Source organism: Argentina silus (genome assembly GCF_951799395.1).
Source record: "Argentina silus genome assembly, chromosome: 13".
Classification (NCBI taxonomy): domain Eukaryota; kingdom Metazoa; phylum Chordata; class Actinopteri; order Argentiniformes; family Argentinidae; genus Argentina; species Argentina silus.
In genome coordinates, this window is record NC_139667.1 from 8,345,952 (window position 1) to 8,364,626 (window position 18,675).

The window sequence follows — 18,675 nt, forward strand, 5'->3', positions numbered from 1 at the left end:
GTCAATTAAAGAACGACATTGTACTGTATGTGAGCTGTGGTGAATGTTATTATGCTATTGATGATGTAAAGAAGGACGCTTGTGTTGTGTAGGAGGTGCTGAGTGTAGCTGTAGGACCCAGGTCTGAGGAGGAGCGGCTGACTGGTCCACAGCTGAGAGCTCTGGTGGACAGAGTGGGAGACGCGCTATGCTGCAGAAAGGTACAGGACAGGAGGCACTATTGTCACCTGGGCCTATTTACAGTATACACCACAAACACCAATACACTCACCATCACAACACAAGTACACATCGGCAGTATACATCGACATTACAGATTCACAATGATTTGAATCACTTTGTACCAACAGAAGTAACGTTGAGAATGGCTCTTATATGAAGGGAAAAAAGAAAGAAGAAATAAAGATTTTTGTCTTATTCTATTGTTTATACTCTCTTCCCCTCTCCCTCCGACCCACCACTTCACAGTTCCTGACCCCAGTGCCTGACCAGATGCTACAGCGCTGCACCGTCCTGCTAGCCTGCAAACTAGGTACGGGAACACGGACTGGGAGTCAGCTTAGAAATGGAGAGAACCCAGGTACAGGGCTTCATACTGCATTGACATTGTCATTAATGTGTGTCTGTCTGCAGTGTCTGGGGAGCTGCCCATGGTGTCCTCCCAGGAGGGCAGTAGGACCACGTCTCCTGGTCCTGGGTCTGACTCACCAGTTCGAGCCCTGCTGGATCAGCTGGTGGTTCTGTGGGGGAGGGACTGTTGCTCTTCGGCACCCCTCCACCTGCTCTTCACTGAGATCTCTCTCACCGCCATCCTGAGTGCCAGCCACACAGAGGTGGGTGTCACTGTGGGTGGGGCCTAACTGAGCCTTGCCGCTGGATACTGTATATTGTGTTTGTGTAGTAGTCTTTATCCTTTGATCACCACTATTATGTGTGTATTAGTGTATTGCTTCATTGTGCGGGCGATTGGTGGATCAGACGACCTATCCAATCAGAGGATATTCTATGGGTATGTCTAAGTGAAGCTCATATTTGACCCATGAGTTCCTTTTGGTTTTGCAGTGGGATGACTTCCTGTTCCTGGCCAGAAGGATGGTAGAGAAGGGGCTGCTGGGAGAGGAGGAGGTGGTGTCTCATTGGAGGAAGCTGTCAAAGTCGCCCTGGCCAACGGTAATGGTCTTCTCACTGAAATAGAAAGGCTGTAAATCTAATCACTTTACTGCAGCTTAAGGTTTAACAACACAAGCATCACAATACAACCTGAAAAGACTACAAGTACAGTTTGAACAAATAACAAATATGTTTGACTGAATATACCCTTAAGAGTATTTGATATTAATGACTCTCTCTCCCTGTGTCTGTTTTAGGAGTTTATTGAGAGGATTCAGCAGCAGTCTGGCACCTCCTCCATTCCTCTGCCTGAGTTGCCAAGCCATATGGACATGCTGCAGGTCTCACAACAACCAGTAGAGGGCACCAACTGACCTGACAAACACTGTCAATGATAATGAGCTTCATCCGATGGCCAACACTACCCAAGGAGTTAAAGCCAGGCTGTAATTCCTTGTACTATCAGACTGTTTAGTCAAAAGATGTCCTTGATTGATTAATTGATCTGATTGGCAATCAATGACAATTGATTGATTGCCATTGATTGATTGTCAGTGTGGCTGAACCCTACTCTGGCCAGTCCGTATGTATGCCTTTCTCTTACAGTTCAGATAAAGCACTGTGAAAGCGTTTTGTTCTGTCCCTGTGATATGGAAGCCACCATTCAAGACTGTCCTTTTGTAAAAGTGCAAATGTGAACCAGAAAGTCCTGCTTCTCAGGACTGGTCACATAGCTGGCCATGGATTTATTTTGCTGCCGGGCCTAGGTTTGCATAGTCATAAAGGGAAGGGAGTGCATAGCCCTAGGGGGACCAACATTGTTATAAAAAAGTGGACAGAAAAACATAATTGTAAAACATAACATAATACTACAGTCCTGAGAGACAGGTCTCATGTATGTCTACAGTGATGCAGCAGGGGGCACTTGCCATGCCCTACTGTATGTTTTTAGTCTCCGATGAGCAACACAATGCCTTTGACCGTCACTAGTGATATGTGTTTTTCATGGATGCTTTTCAGTGCATTTGTGATGTTTTAGTTCATGTTGGACTTGCTATGATTTTGTCTGCTGCTATTAAAATTGTGCATTTTCTTATGCTGTCACATATTGAAATGTAATAAAGATATATCCTTTGGAAAACAATCTGTTCATTTGGTATAGACTATGTCAGCAATATGGGCTCCACTACAATGATGGTAGATTAGTGACTAGTTATAAATCGGTAATATGTCAACGCCAGCATCCTCTGCGCGCTCCGCCTCGCTCAAGGCACTCCAGGAAGTTTCGTTGAGTTTCCAGTCGAGGCGTGAGAGACCGTCTGGAAGGAGCGGCTCTGCTGGACGAGATGGCTTGAATGACGGGTGGTGAAGACACATTTCCCCGTTTTATCGGGTGGATGTAAGAACTTCTGGGCATTGGTTTGCGTACATGGATAGAAAAACTAGGGAACTTCAGGAGCTATCATCTTTCGAACAATCTTCACCAAGTAAGACAAGGAATTATGGCTAACGTGAAAGTTGCGATTCGAGTTCGTCCCCTCAACGCAAGGTAAGCTTTATAGCCTCCGACAAAAAAAAATCATTATTTATTCTTTATTCATTTGGAAGTGCTTTATTATGCAGTGAAGATAGACATAATCTCCCTGTCTATTAATTCGCGCAGCCATTGCAATTTCCTCAGCTGTTGTTGTCAGTGTTGCCATGCATGGGAATTGAATTGGGCTGGGCAGCGTTAACAAGGCGAGTCAACTTGCACAGTTCCAAGACTGATGCCAGCCTACATCATTTATGTAATTGCAAAGTAGGCTATGCCAAACTCACATCCAATGCAGTTTGCAGGTTATCTGCTGTATTCCTCTTGAGAACCCAGGGAACTCATGTCATATTATATATTATTATTATAACTCATGAGCACTGACATCTGCATGTGTTCAGGAAACAAGCAGTAATAATTATGCAACAACTTGTATTGTTACATAATTAAATGTTGTATCCTCTTACCAACAAGTTGTTTGCTTGTGAGATAGGCTAGCAATGGTTAATAATAGACAGACTATACTGCATCTGTTCTGTGTTAAGGCAGTTACAGTATATCACACTTTGGTATGCTCCCTCTGTGTAAAGCACACATGGAAAAAGTTGTTTCTGTTTTTTCTATTTTACGGAGCCATAAAACTGATTTTGGTTTAGGTAGGCAGTGTAGTAACAGTTTGCCCCCACTGGAGCCCCCACCCCATCATTAGCCCAAATTACAACAGTATGTTGAGTTAAAGGTCCTCAGGGGTGCTGGTGGGGATGGAGTTGGAGAGGTATATTAAATGCAACTGTTTTTGATTTTTGCCTTTGCATTTTTTTGGGGGGCCCATTAAGAGTTACCTATGTTTTGTAAAGCATTTCCAATCACTTGGCCTGATCTCCAGTGATCCGCCCTGGCACTTTGCATTAGAAGAGATGGTTTTATAGTTGATGCTCACTGTCATGCAAATGATGCTTCCTGGTTGGTCCCATATAGGCTAGCTGTATTCTTTTTCAGTTGTTTTTGTGTATGTATTCTTACAGTAGGCCCATATATATTATAATCAATCATTTGTTGTGTGATTCATTAAAATGGTGATGACCATGATAAAAGATTTGCGCTGTGTCACAGAGATAACAGTCACATGTTTCTCAGAGGCCCAGGCCAATATGTCATTCCTTTGTTACAGCCAACCAATATGCTACTGTATGCTGCACTGGCCTTTCATAGAGAGGACAAGCACTAGGGCCTACATGTGCAAACAATGTGTCAATCCCATTTGAGAAAATAGTTCTAGTTCTATCAAAGACGGTGGTCTTCCATAATCTCTGGTTCTATTTTAGTTTGTCTTTAAAGAGTTTTCCTATTTTCTATTTCCTTGCTTCCCTTTTTTCTTAGCCTGAAACTGAAACACTCTTGAGGTTGTGGTTTTGGGTTGGGCCACTGCTGGGGTTGGCAAAATGAGACCCACGTGGTGAAGCACACAGAGAGCTGTAGCTTACGTTGTTTTGACAGAGCCTCTGGTCTGTAAACTACAGAGACAAAGCACAGATAAGTGCAGCGTCGCAGCAGTCCTCATTAGCCTCGTAGTTGAGGAGATTTAAACTCTCTGGCTTACACTACCGCCTTGGATTTCACTCTGTTGCATCAGATGTGCTGGGACCGGCAGCTGGAGCGCACACAGCTGTCCTTGCTACACACACACACACACACACACACACACACACACACACACACACACACACACACACTCTCACTCACTCACACACACACACACACACACATGCACGCACACACACACACACACACACACACACACACACATGCGCTTTGTCCTAGAAAAGGCCAAAGCTGCCTCCGCAGAGCAACTCTCAATGGAGTGTTTTGGGCTGTTTTCATTTGAATAAGAACCGGTCAGTGCTGCCAGAAGAATGCTCTCATTCGCTTTCCCTCATGGATTAATACAAGAAAGGATGGTGTAAGAGATATGATATAAACTACCTCTTGCCCGTGCTTAATCCAATCCATTACTTTTAATTGTGTGAGGGAGAGTGAATGAGTGCAGGCCTTGGGGAGAAGGGCAGAGAATCTGACAGCAGCCTTGGATTTCATGGTTTTGCCTACACACATTAGGCTACAATGTCATGTGATGGTCTCATGTCAAGTCTAACCAGTCCAATTTTGCTGAATCCACAAACATAGGCTACACTTTATAAGTCAAAGACAATGATTTTATTGAAAACAGGGCTCAAGTTGAAATTAAGTGAGACGGCTTTCTGTAACCGCCATTAATATGATAATGATGGGTCTTGTGACTGTAGCTAAATGGGAGTGCTTGTGTGTAGCTGAATAACATTTGGCTAGATCAGCGACATGATGAATAATGACAGGGTCTATATATGATCTTTCTTTTTAGCTGTGCCCTCTAATACTCAGTTTGTGGTCATAAATAATATTCACTGTCCTTCTCATCATCATACAGTATTCTCCCTGACCCGGGATATGATTAGATGTAGTAATCTATATGTGTGTCAAGCTAAACCACATTGTGTCCTCTCTCACAGGGAAAGCACTCATGGAGGGAGGCTGGTCGTGCAGGTGGAGGATAAGTTTGTGAGGATCAGAAATGTGAAGGTGAGTGCCTTTTTGTGCAGGCGTTGCTACGCGGCTACACACTGACTGACTCTCCATCAGCATTACATGTTAATGTGTTAACATGACAGACAAGATTGAAGATTGATACACAGAATTGAAGATCTGCTGGCCTGGGATGGTCCAGTGGTCTAGCACTCGAATCCGGCCCATGCCCTGCTGACATACCCTCTCCTCCTTACTTCCTGTCTTTCTCCACTGTCTCTGTCCAATAAACATTTTTTAAAAATACAAGAGTGGGACTGCCCCATTCCGGAAAAAAAAAGAAAAAAAAAGAAAGAATTGAAAATCAGCCACTGTACAATTGTACCTGTCTTTTTTACTTTTTATAACCCAACTTTATTGTATTGCATCTCAAAACCTGTACAGTACATGTGTAACTACACTGTAGGGCAGGTTATTATTACCCAACATTTTATCTCCTGTCCTGTATGTGTAGAGGGCAGGTCCCTGTAAGGAGAGGGCATTCAGAGGCTAGCCTCTATCTAACTCAGCCACAGGATGTTTACAGTCAGGACCAGCCATTTCCTGCTTGATTCCACTGTTGTGTATTATATGTGTGCAGAGCCTACCCTCAAACACACTTTGAGACACTTAGAGGGACCCTCCCAGTCACACACACACGCACACACACACACACAGACACACACAGACACACTCAAAAAGGTCTATTTCAAGCCTGCTGTTTACTGAAATCCAAAACCTCATACTGCGAAAGCAAAATAAAAACCTGCTCTGTAGGATGCCTGTGTGTCTTGTGACTTTCCCTCATATCACCTCACAGAAACACTGGCCCATAATCCACTGCAGCAATGGGCAGGAACTTGCTTCCTCACTCACTCTCTCTCTCTCTCTCTCTCTCTCTCTCTCTCTCTCTCTCTCTCTCTCTCTCTCTCTCTCTCTCATTCAGTAGAATCCTAAAATTAAATGTTGTTATGGTGGTGGATTTGTTTATCTTAAATAAACACAGAATTTCTCACCAGAGGAGGTTGAAGAAAAAGGGAGAGGAGAAGGAGAGGAAGAGGGAGATAGTCTCTGTGCTGTATTAATGACATGGTATGTCGAAGACGACTCACATATGGCGTCCTGCTGTTCAGAGAGCAGGATCAAGGCTGTGACCCAAACGTGTCCCGCGGGAGGAATTCTTATTTGAGGAAAGTGGGACATTTCTGGAAGATGCAGAAGGGGGTAACAGAGACAGTGGAAAGAGGAACAGAGGGAGAGGAGAACGTGCACACACGTTAACTCTCAGTTTAATCTGTCCACTTGGTGGCCATTGTTCAGCATCACAACAGTGTTGCAAGGCCGAAAGAGCAGATTTGGAACTTAGTCAATTGGCTGTGAGGAATTGATAGCGAAGGCTTAGTGTCGCACAGCGCTACTGCCAGAAAAAGAGGCTACGCTGTTCAGAACAATGGGAGGATGGTGACATCATGTCATCAGCTGGATGTATTGAGATATTAAGAGTAAGATATAGTTAATGGTGAAAACAGTTGACTCGAGACAGTTGTATGAGGAGATACATTCTGAATATAGAATACAATAGAAAAGGGCCTCAAGTCAAAGAGGAGTAAGGAGGAGTCAGCTCTCCACCACGATGAATGCTCTGATTGAGAGATGATGCTCAGTTGCTGTAAAGGCAGTTTTGTCAGGCGCATCACCTCTGCCCGGGCATGTAGCTACATGCTCCCACTGACTACTGCCCTCCTGGCATGGCCCATGGAGCAAACACAAGGGCAGTTTGCTGACAGCGGGACTGATTAAACACTGAGACTGAGAGTTGTTGTGCTTGTATCTAGTTAGTAACCCATGATGTCTTGGCTGGAACACCGGTGCCTTAAACCAGGTTTCAACAACACCTGTCATCCCTGTCTCCTGTCCTGTATCCTCTCTTCCTCCATCATCTTTATACACAAAATTGTTGTGCACAACACAGAGTTACTTCACATGCTCATGTAGCAGCTAAGCCCAAGCAAAAGCATGTCTTTTGATATGCCCAAATAACAGGTTTTAGGTTTTTTTGTGTTCTGCTTAGGTGGATTTTGCTGGGTTTTGGCCCTTCAAGTCCTTATACTGTATATAATGTGTGTGTGTGTGTGTGTGTGTGTGTGTGTGTGTGTGTGTGTGTGTGTGTGTGTGTGTGTGTGTGTGTGTGTGTGTGTGTGTGTGTGTGTGTGTCTCTCTCTCTGCAGGTGGATGGACGTTTGGACGGTGCTGGTGACACCAGAGAGAAGCTTCTGGAGTTTGGCTTTGACTACTGCTACTGGTCAGTGGACCCCGAAGCCGCCCACTACGCTTCACAGGAGGAGGTACATTATCGTTCATGTCCTTGGAACTGCTGCATGTTGACTCTACCACTGCATGTTGTTTGTTCTTGCTGTTTGTCCTGCCCTGTTGGTTGGGTATGTCAGCCTAGAGACTAGTCCCAACACCATGGACTGAAGGACGAGCTTAGGAAAAACGATGCTGTCCTTGGAAAGAAGCAAAACAGGACTGTTTTTCCCCCCACAGATGGCTACTCAAGGGATATGATATCAGCTCCATCTGTTACCCATTGGTCTTTGTGACTAACAACTGTCATTGCAATCCCTTCTCCTTTCATGTCTCTGCGATTGGACAGTTAGATCTATTTGGGTTTCTCTGATTGGTGGGTGAGGGAGGAAACAGGCCGCTAGGACCCTCCCACTCAAACAGCCCCCAGAGAAAACCACTTATTCTAATCGCATAAACACACTTTCTCTTAAGTTTCTTTTGTTTTTAGCCAGTGAATCTTGGATTGTCCCGATTTATTTACAAATATTTCCATGAAGTCATCAGTGTTCATTGCTGCCACACAGAAACACAGCCTTGCACCCTGCCTGGTTTTGGTATCCCATCATGTTTTCTGGCCTTTGTTTGTAGAGTTACAGTCTCTGCCTCCCTGCCACTCCCCTGCTGACTCTCCTCCTCCCCTCAGAGCTGTCTTTGTGTGTGTGTGTGTGTGTGTGTGTGTGTGTGTGTGTGTGTGTGTTTGTGTTTGTGAGTGAAAGACAGGACTGTGAAGGCCTAGCCTACACACAGAGAGCATTGGACAGCACAGCAGCCCCCCCGCCTCTCTCTCTCTCTATGGCTCCTTCTCTTCTTCTCTCAGTTCTGCCCAGTCAGACTACCCTGGTGGCCCCTGCCACAGACATTCCACTGGCGACCCGGGGTGGGCAAGCAGGGCCAATGGGGGGCAGGGGCACTGGAGCAGAATTTGACCTCTTTTTAGACTGCCAATGAGTGTGTGACAGGGATTTCACACAAGCCCTGGCTGGTACCCACGTCACAGTGGCCAGGTCTTCCCTTCAGGGGGTCCGTTCCGAAGAATGTTGAATAATATCTTTATTTGGACAACATTGGGAAGGCTGGCTGTATTGCCGAATGAAACTGCTTTGTGTTGTGTGATGTGAGACGTTAAGTGGGGGACTGTACATACATTATAAGGCCAGGCAGCAGAAAGGTTTGTGTTGGTGTCGTTTCAGAACACTTAAGCCTAATGGCAGTAGCAGCTTACACTTTCCCAGATTTTCAAACACAAAGGTAATTGTTAAAGCATTTTATTTTTCCTCTCTCGGGTGCACTCAAAATAGTAATACTTTGAGCACATTTGTTTTATTTTATAACACTATAACAATTGTCACTTTTTTTTTTTTTTTAGAAAGTCATGGCTTTTTCTCCGATGGGTGCTTATTTTGTCAGACGCAGAGCAGAAAGTTGTCCTAGCTCCACTTCCTGCCGAGTCCTGTGGGACTGAGTCAATCTCGGCCTCATGTTGGAGGGGAAACTGTATCTTCCAGTCCTGCTCTAGTCTCTACCCCACCCCACCCTACCCCACCCCACCCCACCCCACCCAGCCCCACAGCCCCCTGGCTACCCCCTCCAGCTGCTAGCTAGAGCCCTGCTGCTCCATACTGTCCTGGATGAATATGCTTCAGTGGCAGTGACATTGAGGAGTGTCCTTCAGGAGATATTATATAATATTATATTATATATATATATAGAGAGAGATATTCTATTGCATACACTCTATTCAGGAAGGAAGCAAGGAGAGGAGGAAAGAGGAGGACCAGAGGTGGGAGGGGGGGGGAGTGAGGGTGAGCAGACAAAGCCATAATCCATAATCGAAGCCAGCTGTTGAGTTAGTGTGGAGATGGGGGGATGGGGGGGTGGGAGAGAGAGAGAGAGAGAGAGAGAGAGAGAGGCAGGCAGAAAGTTGGGAAGTGAATTCCTCTGGTCTGGAGGAGGGGAATGGACAGGGGGTCCACAGGACTCCTGCAGCCCCCCAACTCCAGTGTCTGCCAAAATCACAGCTGCCTCACTAAGTCATTTTCACAGTTATAGATTACAGGCCAAAGACGTCATTGGTGAGGATTTGGAGCACAATGCTGGTTTTCATTACCAGATGAAGTCAGCTTGCTGTGTTTTTTTCTTTTTCCCCCCTCTTCTTCTTCCTCCTCCTCTGTCAATACAGTGTGTGACTTGATTATGTCTCTGCGTGTTTCTAGGTCTGTGTGTCACTGGTGCAGTAGAGAAGAATAGCTACTCTGTCTGTCTGTGACTCACTTTGCATCTTCCACACTCTGAGACCCTTTTATCCACTTTACACACACACACACACACACACACACACACACACACACACACACACATACACACACATACACACACACACAGGATTCCTGTAGACAGACACCTATCTATTTACATGAGATCCACTATGATAAGGCGTGGATAGGCTAACAACATAAGCACATACAAATAAATAAAAAAATATCTTCCTACGCATGTTTTCTGGCTATAAACGTTGCAGAAATATGTTTGCCTCATCCATGTACAGCTTTGGAGCGGGTGTAGTCTACAGACTACATCGAAGTAAAGCAACAGGGATTCCCCATGTGCCTTGTGGTTTTGTCTCTGTACCCCTCCACACAAGCAGAGCTCTGGACCAGCGTACAGTAGTTGGTCAGACGTGTGGTTCAGCGGGTTCAGAACACATGTACTTTACCAGCCCCCCCCTCCAGTGGAGAACTGTATACTGTACCCCTATGGAGACCAGATGAGTCTTCCATGTAGCCTGTCAAAGTCATTCCCTGCTGCCATGAAGACTGCTGCCTGCCTGCACTCTGGCTGCTGCTTTAACAAGCAGTGTGTGTGTGTGTGTGTGTGTGTGGGGGAGACGGGGGGAGACCAAGAGCCTCTCTCCAGATATGGTGGGCTTTATTTATTTGTTTTAAGGTCTAGCCTTTGCCCCACTGTCAATTGCAGCAACAGTTGGAGGTTTGGAGAAAGTATGGCTGGCTGAAAACAGAGGTTGTCGTGCCAGGCATTCTCCCCGAACTCACTCTCACTCTTCCCCCTCCCTCCCTCCCTCCCTCCCTCCCTCCTTCGCTGGTATCTCTCTCCCATGCGTAGGCAGGCTTGAATAATGAAGAGCAGCCTATCTGTCTAGCTCTCAGTGCCCCCTCTGGCCTCCCTGTCCTACTATGCTAATATGACCTACAAAATTCTCTAAAAGTATGACAAATGAGCACAGTTTTGAACTCTAGCCAATGAACTTCCCCTTATCTCTCTTTTGCTCGTCATTCTGTCTCCTTTCTTTCTCTCTCTCTCTCTCTCCCTCTCTCTTTCTCTCTCTCTCTCTCTCTCTCTCTCCCTCTCTCTCTCTCTCTACCCCCACCCTCCTCCCCTCATCTGTTTTCTCTCCCCCCTGTTTCTCTCACTCATAGCAAATCGTCGAAAGTTAAGAAGCAGGATCTCGAATGACATGTATTTCTCAAGCTAAACAAAAGCGCTTCGCTTCGCTCTGCTCAGAGTCCAGCTGCAAGTGTTTGTGTAACCCAGTTGGGAACCGTGGGACCGGAACCGACTGACCCGCTGGTTCCAGTGCAGCTGACCGGTCCGGTCCTGGAAGAAGCAGCACTGCAAGACCCAATGGGTCTGGTTCTGTTGGAGCATAGGCTGTTGTGTGTCTCTGGGCCATCCTTAAATACAGGCTTTGCCCACTTCTTCTCCAGCTCAGAGAAACTGAGGAACTCTCCCTGTCCTGTGAGAGAGGGTTGTGTAGGAAAACTGCACTTGGGGTTTTCTCATCACGTCAATGCAGGGGGAGGCGTGGCACTAATGTTTTCTAATGTGGCTTAGGACTGCACCAGTCTTGGTCAGCCTTCAGTGCATACACACACGCACGTACACCCGCCTGCCCGCCGAACACACACACACACACACACACACACACACACAGAAATGAAGAGTTCTCCAGGGACTGCTGCAGAGCAGGCCACATAAAACAGGCCTAGCCACTGGAGTCCTCCACAGCCAATGATTAGAGGACTTAGAGTCTAATCCTGAAGCCATTACAGCTGCCTGCCTCCTTCTCTCTCTCTATCGTCTTTATTTCTCTCTTTCTCTCTCTCTGTTTCTTTTCTCCCTCCATTGACATGTTACAGACCAGACCCACCCTATCCGTGTTTCAAAACAACTCTAAAAACAGTCGTTATCAAGGCCCAGATCTTTGTCGACAAATCCAAGTTTCTTGTTTATCTGAAGACGTCATGGTCCTGAGAGGGTTTCTGGTCCGACTCGCTGACCTCTTGTTGGACTGACCCACTTCTGGAGCGGACCCTCCCCTCCCCTCCCCGGCTGGACCTGCAGTCACCAGGGTCTCCCCTTCCCCCATCCTCACTTCCCTCTCCTCCTTTCCTCCCCTCTCTCCCCCTGTTTGACCTGATGGCTTTGACCAGCCAGAATGAAATCTATATTCTGCTTTCCTCTCTCATTGTGAGCCTGTTTGTATTTGTTTTCTGTTTTTTTTAAAGAAGGAAAGCAAACCCCGTCCGAGCCTTTTTGTCATTGTTTTCAGATGCTGTTTCCTCTGGGTTGATTGAAAACAGAGCAGCATTCTTTCACACAGGTTGCATGTGGAGAAGTGTGTGTGTCCTTACACACACACACACACACACACACACACACACACACACACACACACACACAAACGCGTGCAGAGACACACACACACACATACACACACACATATGTGGCCTCTGAGTACTGCAGCCGTCCTGTTGATGGGAGTGTTTAGTCTCTGTGTTTTGGGCCAAACATTCTGCAGGCTCACCATGGCCCTCCTCTCTCTCCTCTCTCTCCTCTCTCTCCTCTCTCTCTCCTCTCTCTCCTCTCTCTCTCCTCTCTCTCTCCTTTTCACTCTGTCTCTTGGCTCTATATGTCCTGACCTGCTTCAGTCTGTCTCTTGGCTCTATCTGTCCTGACCTGCTTCAGTCTGGGATCTGGCTCCTCACTTAGTCAGTCAGACAGTCTGCCCCACAATGCACTTGGTCTGTTACCTCACCTGCTTTGTTGCCCAAATACCGCCTTTCAGTTGGCTGGGTGGCCTGTAAGGCCGATAAGTCTGTGAAAGTAGGTTGGGTTAGCGAGAAAGGCCTATTGTAGCCTTTCAGGGATGCGTACACAGGCCCCCACACAATAGAATGAATATGATAATGTGACAATGATGATGAGTTCGAGACACAATAGACTTTTTTCATCTCAGAATATGTACTATGTCGGAGCCTATGTTGTTCATATTCAATAGAATATTTCCGTGCCAGTGTGATTCTGTTGGTACAGGAGGAGGAGACAAGGTTTTATGTTATTGTGCATTAGAGTCATTGGCATACTCATGGTTGATATACTACAAAAGGGGTTAAGTGCAAAGGGTTAAGGCTATGGTCAGGGTTAGGGTTATGGTTAAGGCTAGGGTTAGGGTTAGGGTATGTAGGCCAATACCTCTACAGAGACACTGCCAGGTTTGTGGTCATTCTAAAAGGAAATATTGCTTCAAAGAGACTGAGAGAAAAAGAGAGAGGATGAAATACTGGAAGAGAGGAAGAGACAGAGAACGAGGGAGATAGGTAGAGCGGAAGAGAGAAAGACCCAAGTGAAGTTCCTGTCTCTTTGTGCTCAGGCGGCAGAAACCCCCCAGTGTTTTAAGAGGGAGTGCTTTAACAAGGCCTGTATTGATTCTGTCTGTGGTGAGGGAGGAGACCCTGGGTGAACGGCATTCAGGGTCGGGACAGGAGTGCCACTGCAGCCTTTTGTGTTTGCGTGTGCTGTGGGTGAGCCACTGTACAACACAGAGGCAGGGGGGTAAAGCCTGGTGGTCTGGATTTGGCTGCACTACAATCGAGTCAGCCTACCGTCACATAGGCCTACTATGATGTCCTAACAGCCTACTGTAGCCCATAGCTTTAACAGCACAACATTCTCACTAAGTGCCCCTCTTATTGGCCTTGTCCAAAACGCCACCACTTAATCATCACTGTTCCTAGTGAGTACAGACTGCATTCCTATGTGCGTTAATGAGGCGGTGTTACGAGTCCTCCAGCCTGCCATGGTTCCTGCTCCCTGCTGGCCAGTCTGGTTTAGCGTTGTCCTCTGACTCTGCCGTTGGAGCTGAGGTTTGACTGTAAACCCGTGGATGTACACATGCTGCACAGTGATACTACCTTCTGTGTGTTTGCTGAGCTGCAATGTTTGGCTTGTTTGGCGGTTTCTTTGTTGGCATGCGGGCTTGGCCGTTAGATAAGGCTGCTCGTATTCACAGAGCTGGTCCGGGTGCACACTGACTGCCCCTCTTACCGTTGACAATGTGTCAATATTGACCCTCTTAACTTGGCGCGGAAACCTTTAAGCCGGTTGATTATTAACACACATAAATAAACACAAAAGGAGCGTTTAGAGGCCATTGTTATCGTTGTAAGTATTTCATAGAAGATTTTTAGCAAAATCCAAACCAAACATCTTCCCTGGGATTTTGGTAGCCTATAGATCTACATGTAATTCTCTTGGTCATTGTGTGTGTGTGTGTGTGTGTGTGTGTGTGTGTGTGTGTGTGTGTGTGTGTGTGTGTGTGTGTGTGTGTGTGTGTGTGTGTGTGTGTGTGTGTGTGTGTGTGTGTGTGTGTGTGTGTGAGCCACTAGTGCAGTATTTGATCCTGTGTGATCCTGGCGTGCTGGGGGAGCATTCCTCTGAGTGCATGTTCCCCAGGTTGGTACGTGGGCCAGGGGCTTCTCACTGATCCGCCTTGTGTTATGGTTTTGGGAGGAGATTGTAATGTGCTGCGTCTGGCCTGGATCAGGTTCCTGCTGCCAGCTCAGTATTCATCTGGAACTGAGGCTGGGACTGAGCCTGGGACTGGGTCTGGGTCTGCACCCCCCAACCCTGGGCTGATGAGGGCAGGTCCTCAGGCCTCTCTGTCTCTCTCTCTCTCTCTCTCTCTCTCTCTCTCTCTTTCTCTGGGAGGCTGGCAGGCAAAGGTAAGGAAAACAAGTGAACCCAGCAGGTTCTTTGTATGGGACCTCCTCAGGAGCTGGACTCTCACCAACACTCTCCTTAGGGGAGGTTTATTTTCCTGCTTGAGTCACTCTCGGATCTCAACCACCTCCGCCCTTCTCCTGGCCCTTCTCCTGGCCCCCCTCACAGCCCAGGGTGTTTACTCTCAGTATTAACCGACCTCCCTGCTCCTTACCCAAACACCTCCGCAGGAAGCAGCAAACCCAACCGAATACTGGCTGGGTTCCTCACTATTGTGCCTGGACTAATCAACACATACTGCAGAGAAACACTCTGTGTAGGCGACCAAGGACACAAAATCACACACCCCCACACTCACCCCACTGTCTCCCTTGACCCCCCCCCCCCCCAACTCCATCTCTCATAACACACACACACACACACACACACACACACACACACACACACACACACTTTTTCACACACCACAAGTGAATTGAACAGGAGTTCAGTTAGATTTTTTCTAGATTATTTCCATCAAAATAATCTTTCTTGCCAGTTTTCATGTGTTTTTCTCTGCTGTGCCCGTAGGTGTTCCAAGACTTGGGCGTGTCAGTGTTGTCAGGGGCGTCTGAGGGCTACAACGTGTGTCTATTTGCCTACGGGCAGACTGGCTCAGGGAAGACCCACACCATGATGGGCACACCGGTGAGGAGGGGCTGGGGGGGTACAACTGTCATCATGTCACCCTGACCATCCCTGTTGGTGTTCTCTGCTGAAATTACTCTTCTCCTCTCTTAGACGTGAATGTAATTGTAATCCCTGATAATTGTGTATGTGTGTATTGTTGTACTCAAATGGCCCAGGCAAGTCAAATAAAATGAATGTATTCACTCTCTCTCTCTCTGTCTCTCTCTCTCTCTCTCTCTCTCTCTCTCTCTGTCTCTCTCTCTCTCTCTCTCCCTCTTCCTCTCCCTCCTCTGCTCTGTGTGAACTCAGGACTCCATGGGGCTGACTCCCAGGATCTGTCAGGTGAGAGAGGGGAGAGAGGTGCATTCTCACTATTAGCTACCCTGATGGTATTAGAAATCCTATCCTATATCCTATATCCTATCCTAGAAATCCCATTCTATCAGTTAGTACAGATCATCATAGAATGGTAGTATTCTGGTAAGAGACCTCTTCACTCGTCTCTCCAGGGGCTTTTCAGGTCTGAGGACACCTTTCCAGACGGCCAGAACTCCAGCAGGGTTGAGATAAGGTGAGAGGGGGCTGTGTGTGTGTGTGTGTGTGTGTGTGTCTGCGTGTGTGCGTGCGTGCGTGCGTGCATGTCTGTCCCCACTATCTAGTTAGTGGATGTGGGTGACTCTGGTCTACATTCCTAATCAGTATTTAATTTGTTCCCTGCAGTTTTCTGGAGATCTATAATGAGCGTGTGCGTGACCTGCTGCGCGGCGGAGAGCAGAAGAAGAGGGCGTCTCTGCGGGTTAGGGAGCATCCTGAGAAGGGACCCTACGTCCAAGGTGAGGCCGTGCTCGGTGTATAAACGACGGCATCGTGAGCAGCATCCAATGCTAACTTTCTTTCTTTACCCCTTTACATACTCGCTCATTCACTCAGTGTAAGTGGCATGTTGCTGAAAGCACAGCGGTCAGAAACATTTGGGCGAATGCTTGTATATTTAGTTTAGAGGTCAGCGTGAGTGGGATGTGGTCAGCTCAGCCTGTGTTCAGAACAGAACTTTGATTACATCCAGAGTTGCAATCTTGGACTGCACCCAGTCTGTGCTCTCAGTCTCTTGGTGTTAGTCTCTCTCTCACATACACACACACATACACACACACACACATGCGCGCACGCACACGCACACACACACACACACACACACACACACACACACACACACACACACACTCTCTCTCTCTTTCTAGCTCTTCCTCCTCTCTCTCTCTCCAAGCCCAACATCCACTCATTGTCTGTATCAGGAGAAATCCCAGAGTGTCAGAGGAAGTGATCTCACTTCCTCGTGGTGACAAGGAGCACATTGCTATACACACACAGAGCACATTGTAGTGTTTGGTGCTCCCCCTCCATCCCTATCCCTCCTTCTAACCCCATACACGGTATATCACACACGCGTATGGTGTAACTGCTATATGAAAAACATTTTGGACATACCACTTCCAGGTCTACTGCAGAATAGGACTGATGTAAGTCTATGTGTTTGTGTGACCGTGTGAGACACTCACAACGTGATTCATCTCCAAAGGAAGCACACTAATAGTTAGGAATTGTCCACAGTGAGTGAATTCTTCGGGAGCGAGAGGTAAACTATAATGACTTGTTTAGCTCATCCTGCCCTTCATACACTCACCCCCTCCCTTACTCATTGACATTGTGGTTTGATATGATTATGGAAAAATGTATGAAGATGTACGTCTGCGTATCCATAGCTGGTGTTGACAATATGCTTTGTCTGTCTGTATTGTTCTGTCTGTATGTCTGTCTCTGTGTCCGTCTGTCTGTCTTCTCAGACCTGTCGCAGCATGTGGTGTCAGACTACAAGCAGGCAGTTGACCTACTGGAGGAGGGAATCGCCAACCGCATCACCGCGGCAACACACATCCATGATGCCAGCAGCAGATCCCACGCCATCTTCACCATTCAGTACACACAGGTCCCAACCCCACCTTTCTGCTTATCACAACACTCCACGGTTGTAGTTTATTAAAGGAACTACATAAGGCATATCAAGTACTGGAAGTATTGTACACCTTGTGAAGTAGTTACTCTACTGATGGTTGTTATTGCGCCTGCTTGTGCATTAACAAATGGCTATAATCGCAATTATGAATCAATATGTTTTGACCAACTTTCCATTTAGTTTGCCTGGCCCAGTTTGACAGTATTGCATATTATTTGTTCCCAAATAGGCTATTCTGGAGAATAACCTCCCCTCGGAAATCGTCAGCAAGATCAACCTGGTGGACCTGGCTGGAAGGTGAGTTTGGTTTCTGTTTGTTTGTTCACCCTCTGTCCTACTTAGTAACCTGGTTAAAGGGTCGACTATGAAACAGCAGAGAAATAGACTTGCCAAACCATTCCAAACAGCAACCCTCAATCAAGACTAATAGACCTTGACCAAGCTGCCCCCTGGTGGATATCCTATGCTACAATTCATACCATTGAGTTTCATCACATACAGTTTCCTTAATGACCTGTACATGTATTTGTGTGCACATACAGTTCTGCAGTACCTCAGATTTGCTCTTGGAGCAGTCCATTTCATCAGAGCTGTGTTCTGTTGTCTTGTGTGTGACAGTGAGAGAGCGGACCCACACTACTGCAGGGACAGACTCACAGAGGGATCCAACATCAACAAGTCCCTGGTCACCCTCGGCATTGTCATCTCTGCCCTGGGTAAGTACGGGGCTCGGGGGGCCGGGGGGGGGGGGGTTCTTAAGAAGTGATTTCACTGATCTTGTATAATTTATCTCTGTGTTTTGTGTTTGAAATAGATTTTTTTGCTTTTGTTGATTGTTTTGCTGTACTTTCCTTGCACAATAAAAATACATCACTCTAAAACAATAAAATGCATCACAATGAAATGCATCTCTCTCTCTTTCTCTCTGTCCTTTCCCTCCCCAGCCCAGAACTCCCAGATGTTCAGCAGCTGCCAGAGCATCAACAGCGTGGCCAGTGAGGGTGAGGGCAGCACTGTGGGCAGCAACAGCAGCTCTCTGTCAGGTGGAGGTGGTGGAGGTGGAGGTGGTGGGGGGCGAAGGCACTGCTTCATCCCCTACAGGGACTCTGTCCTCACCTGGCTCCTCAAAGACAGCCTGGGAGGCAACTCCAAGACCATCATGATCGCCAGTAAGAATATTTTTCCTATCTGTTTCACCCTAATAGGACTAGTGGGAGTGAAAGTACTGTGGCTGGTCCTGTGTGGCTGGTTCTGTGTGGCTGGTCCTGTGTGGCTGGTCCTGTGTGGCTGGTCCTGTGTGGCTGGTCCTGTGTGGCTGGTCCTGTGTGGCTGGTTCTGTGTGGCTCAGTCGGTAGGGCATGAAGCTTTTGAGGTTGTGGGTTTG

General features: G+C 47.0%; 2 protein-coding genes across 3 annotated transcripts in view; both read left to right on the forward strand.

The window, feature by feature from the left end:
* cdan1 (codanin 1) overlaps positions 1–2,209 on the forward strand; it is a gene marked incomplete at its 5' end in the record, with an annotated part of 12,732 nt that extends 10,523 nt beyond the window's left edge. For both annotated transcript variants that reach the window (XM_083682993.1, XM_083682992.1), the window contains 5 exons: positions 93–200; positions 469–532; positions 634–833; positions 1,063–1,170; positions 1,368–2,209. In XM_083682993.1, the coding sequence (XP_083539119.1) occupies positions 93–200; positions 469–532; positions 634–833; positions 1,063–1,170; positions 1,368–1,484 (597 nt within the window). In that variant the 3' untranslated portion in view covers positions 1,485–2,209. The remainder of the gene's footprint in view (positions 1–92; positions 201–468; positions 533–633; positions 834–1,062; positions 1,171–1,367) is intronic.
* A 257-nt stretch (positions 2,210–2,466) lies between these two features.
* Positions 2,467–18,675, forward strand: part of stard9 (StAR-related lipid transfer (START) domain containing 9) — a 32,672-nt gene continuing 16,463 nt past the window's right edge. The window contains exons 1-11 of the mRNA XM_083683691.1: positions 2,467–2,659; positions 5,191–5,260; positions 7,471–7,587; positions 15,179–15,295; positions 15,587–15,619; positions 15,787–15,848; positions 15,998–16,110; positions 17,122–17,264; positions 17,521–17,588; positions 17,910–18,007; positions 18,236–18,460. Of these exons, the coding sequence (XP_083539817.1) occupies positions 2,613–2,659; positions 5,191–5,260; positions 7,471–7,587; positions 15,179–15,295; positions 15,587–15,619; positions 15,787–15,848; positions 15,998–16,110; positions 17,122–17,264; positions 17,521–17,588; positions 17,910–18,007; positions 18,236–18,460 (1,093 nt within the window). The 5' untranslated portion in view covers positions 2,467–2,612. The remainder of the gene's footprint in view (positions 2,660–5,190; positions 5,261–7,470; positions 7,588–15,178; positions 15,296–15,586; positions 15,620–15,786; positions 15,849–15,997; positions 16,111–17,121; positions 17,265–17,520; positions 17,589–17,909; positions 18,008–18,235; positions 18,461–18,675) is intronic.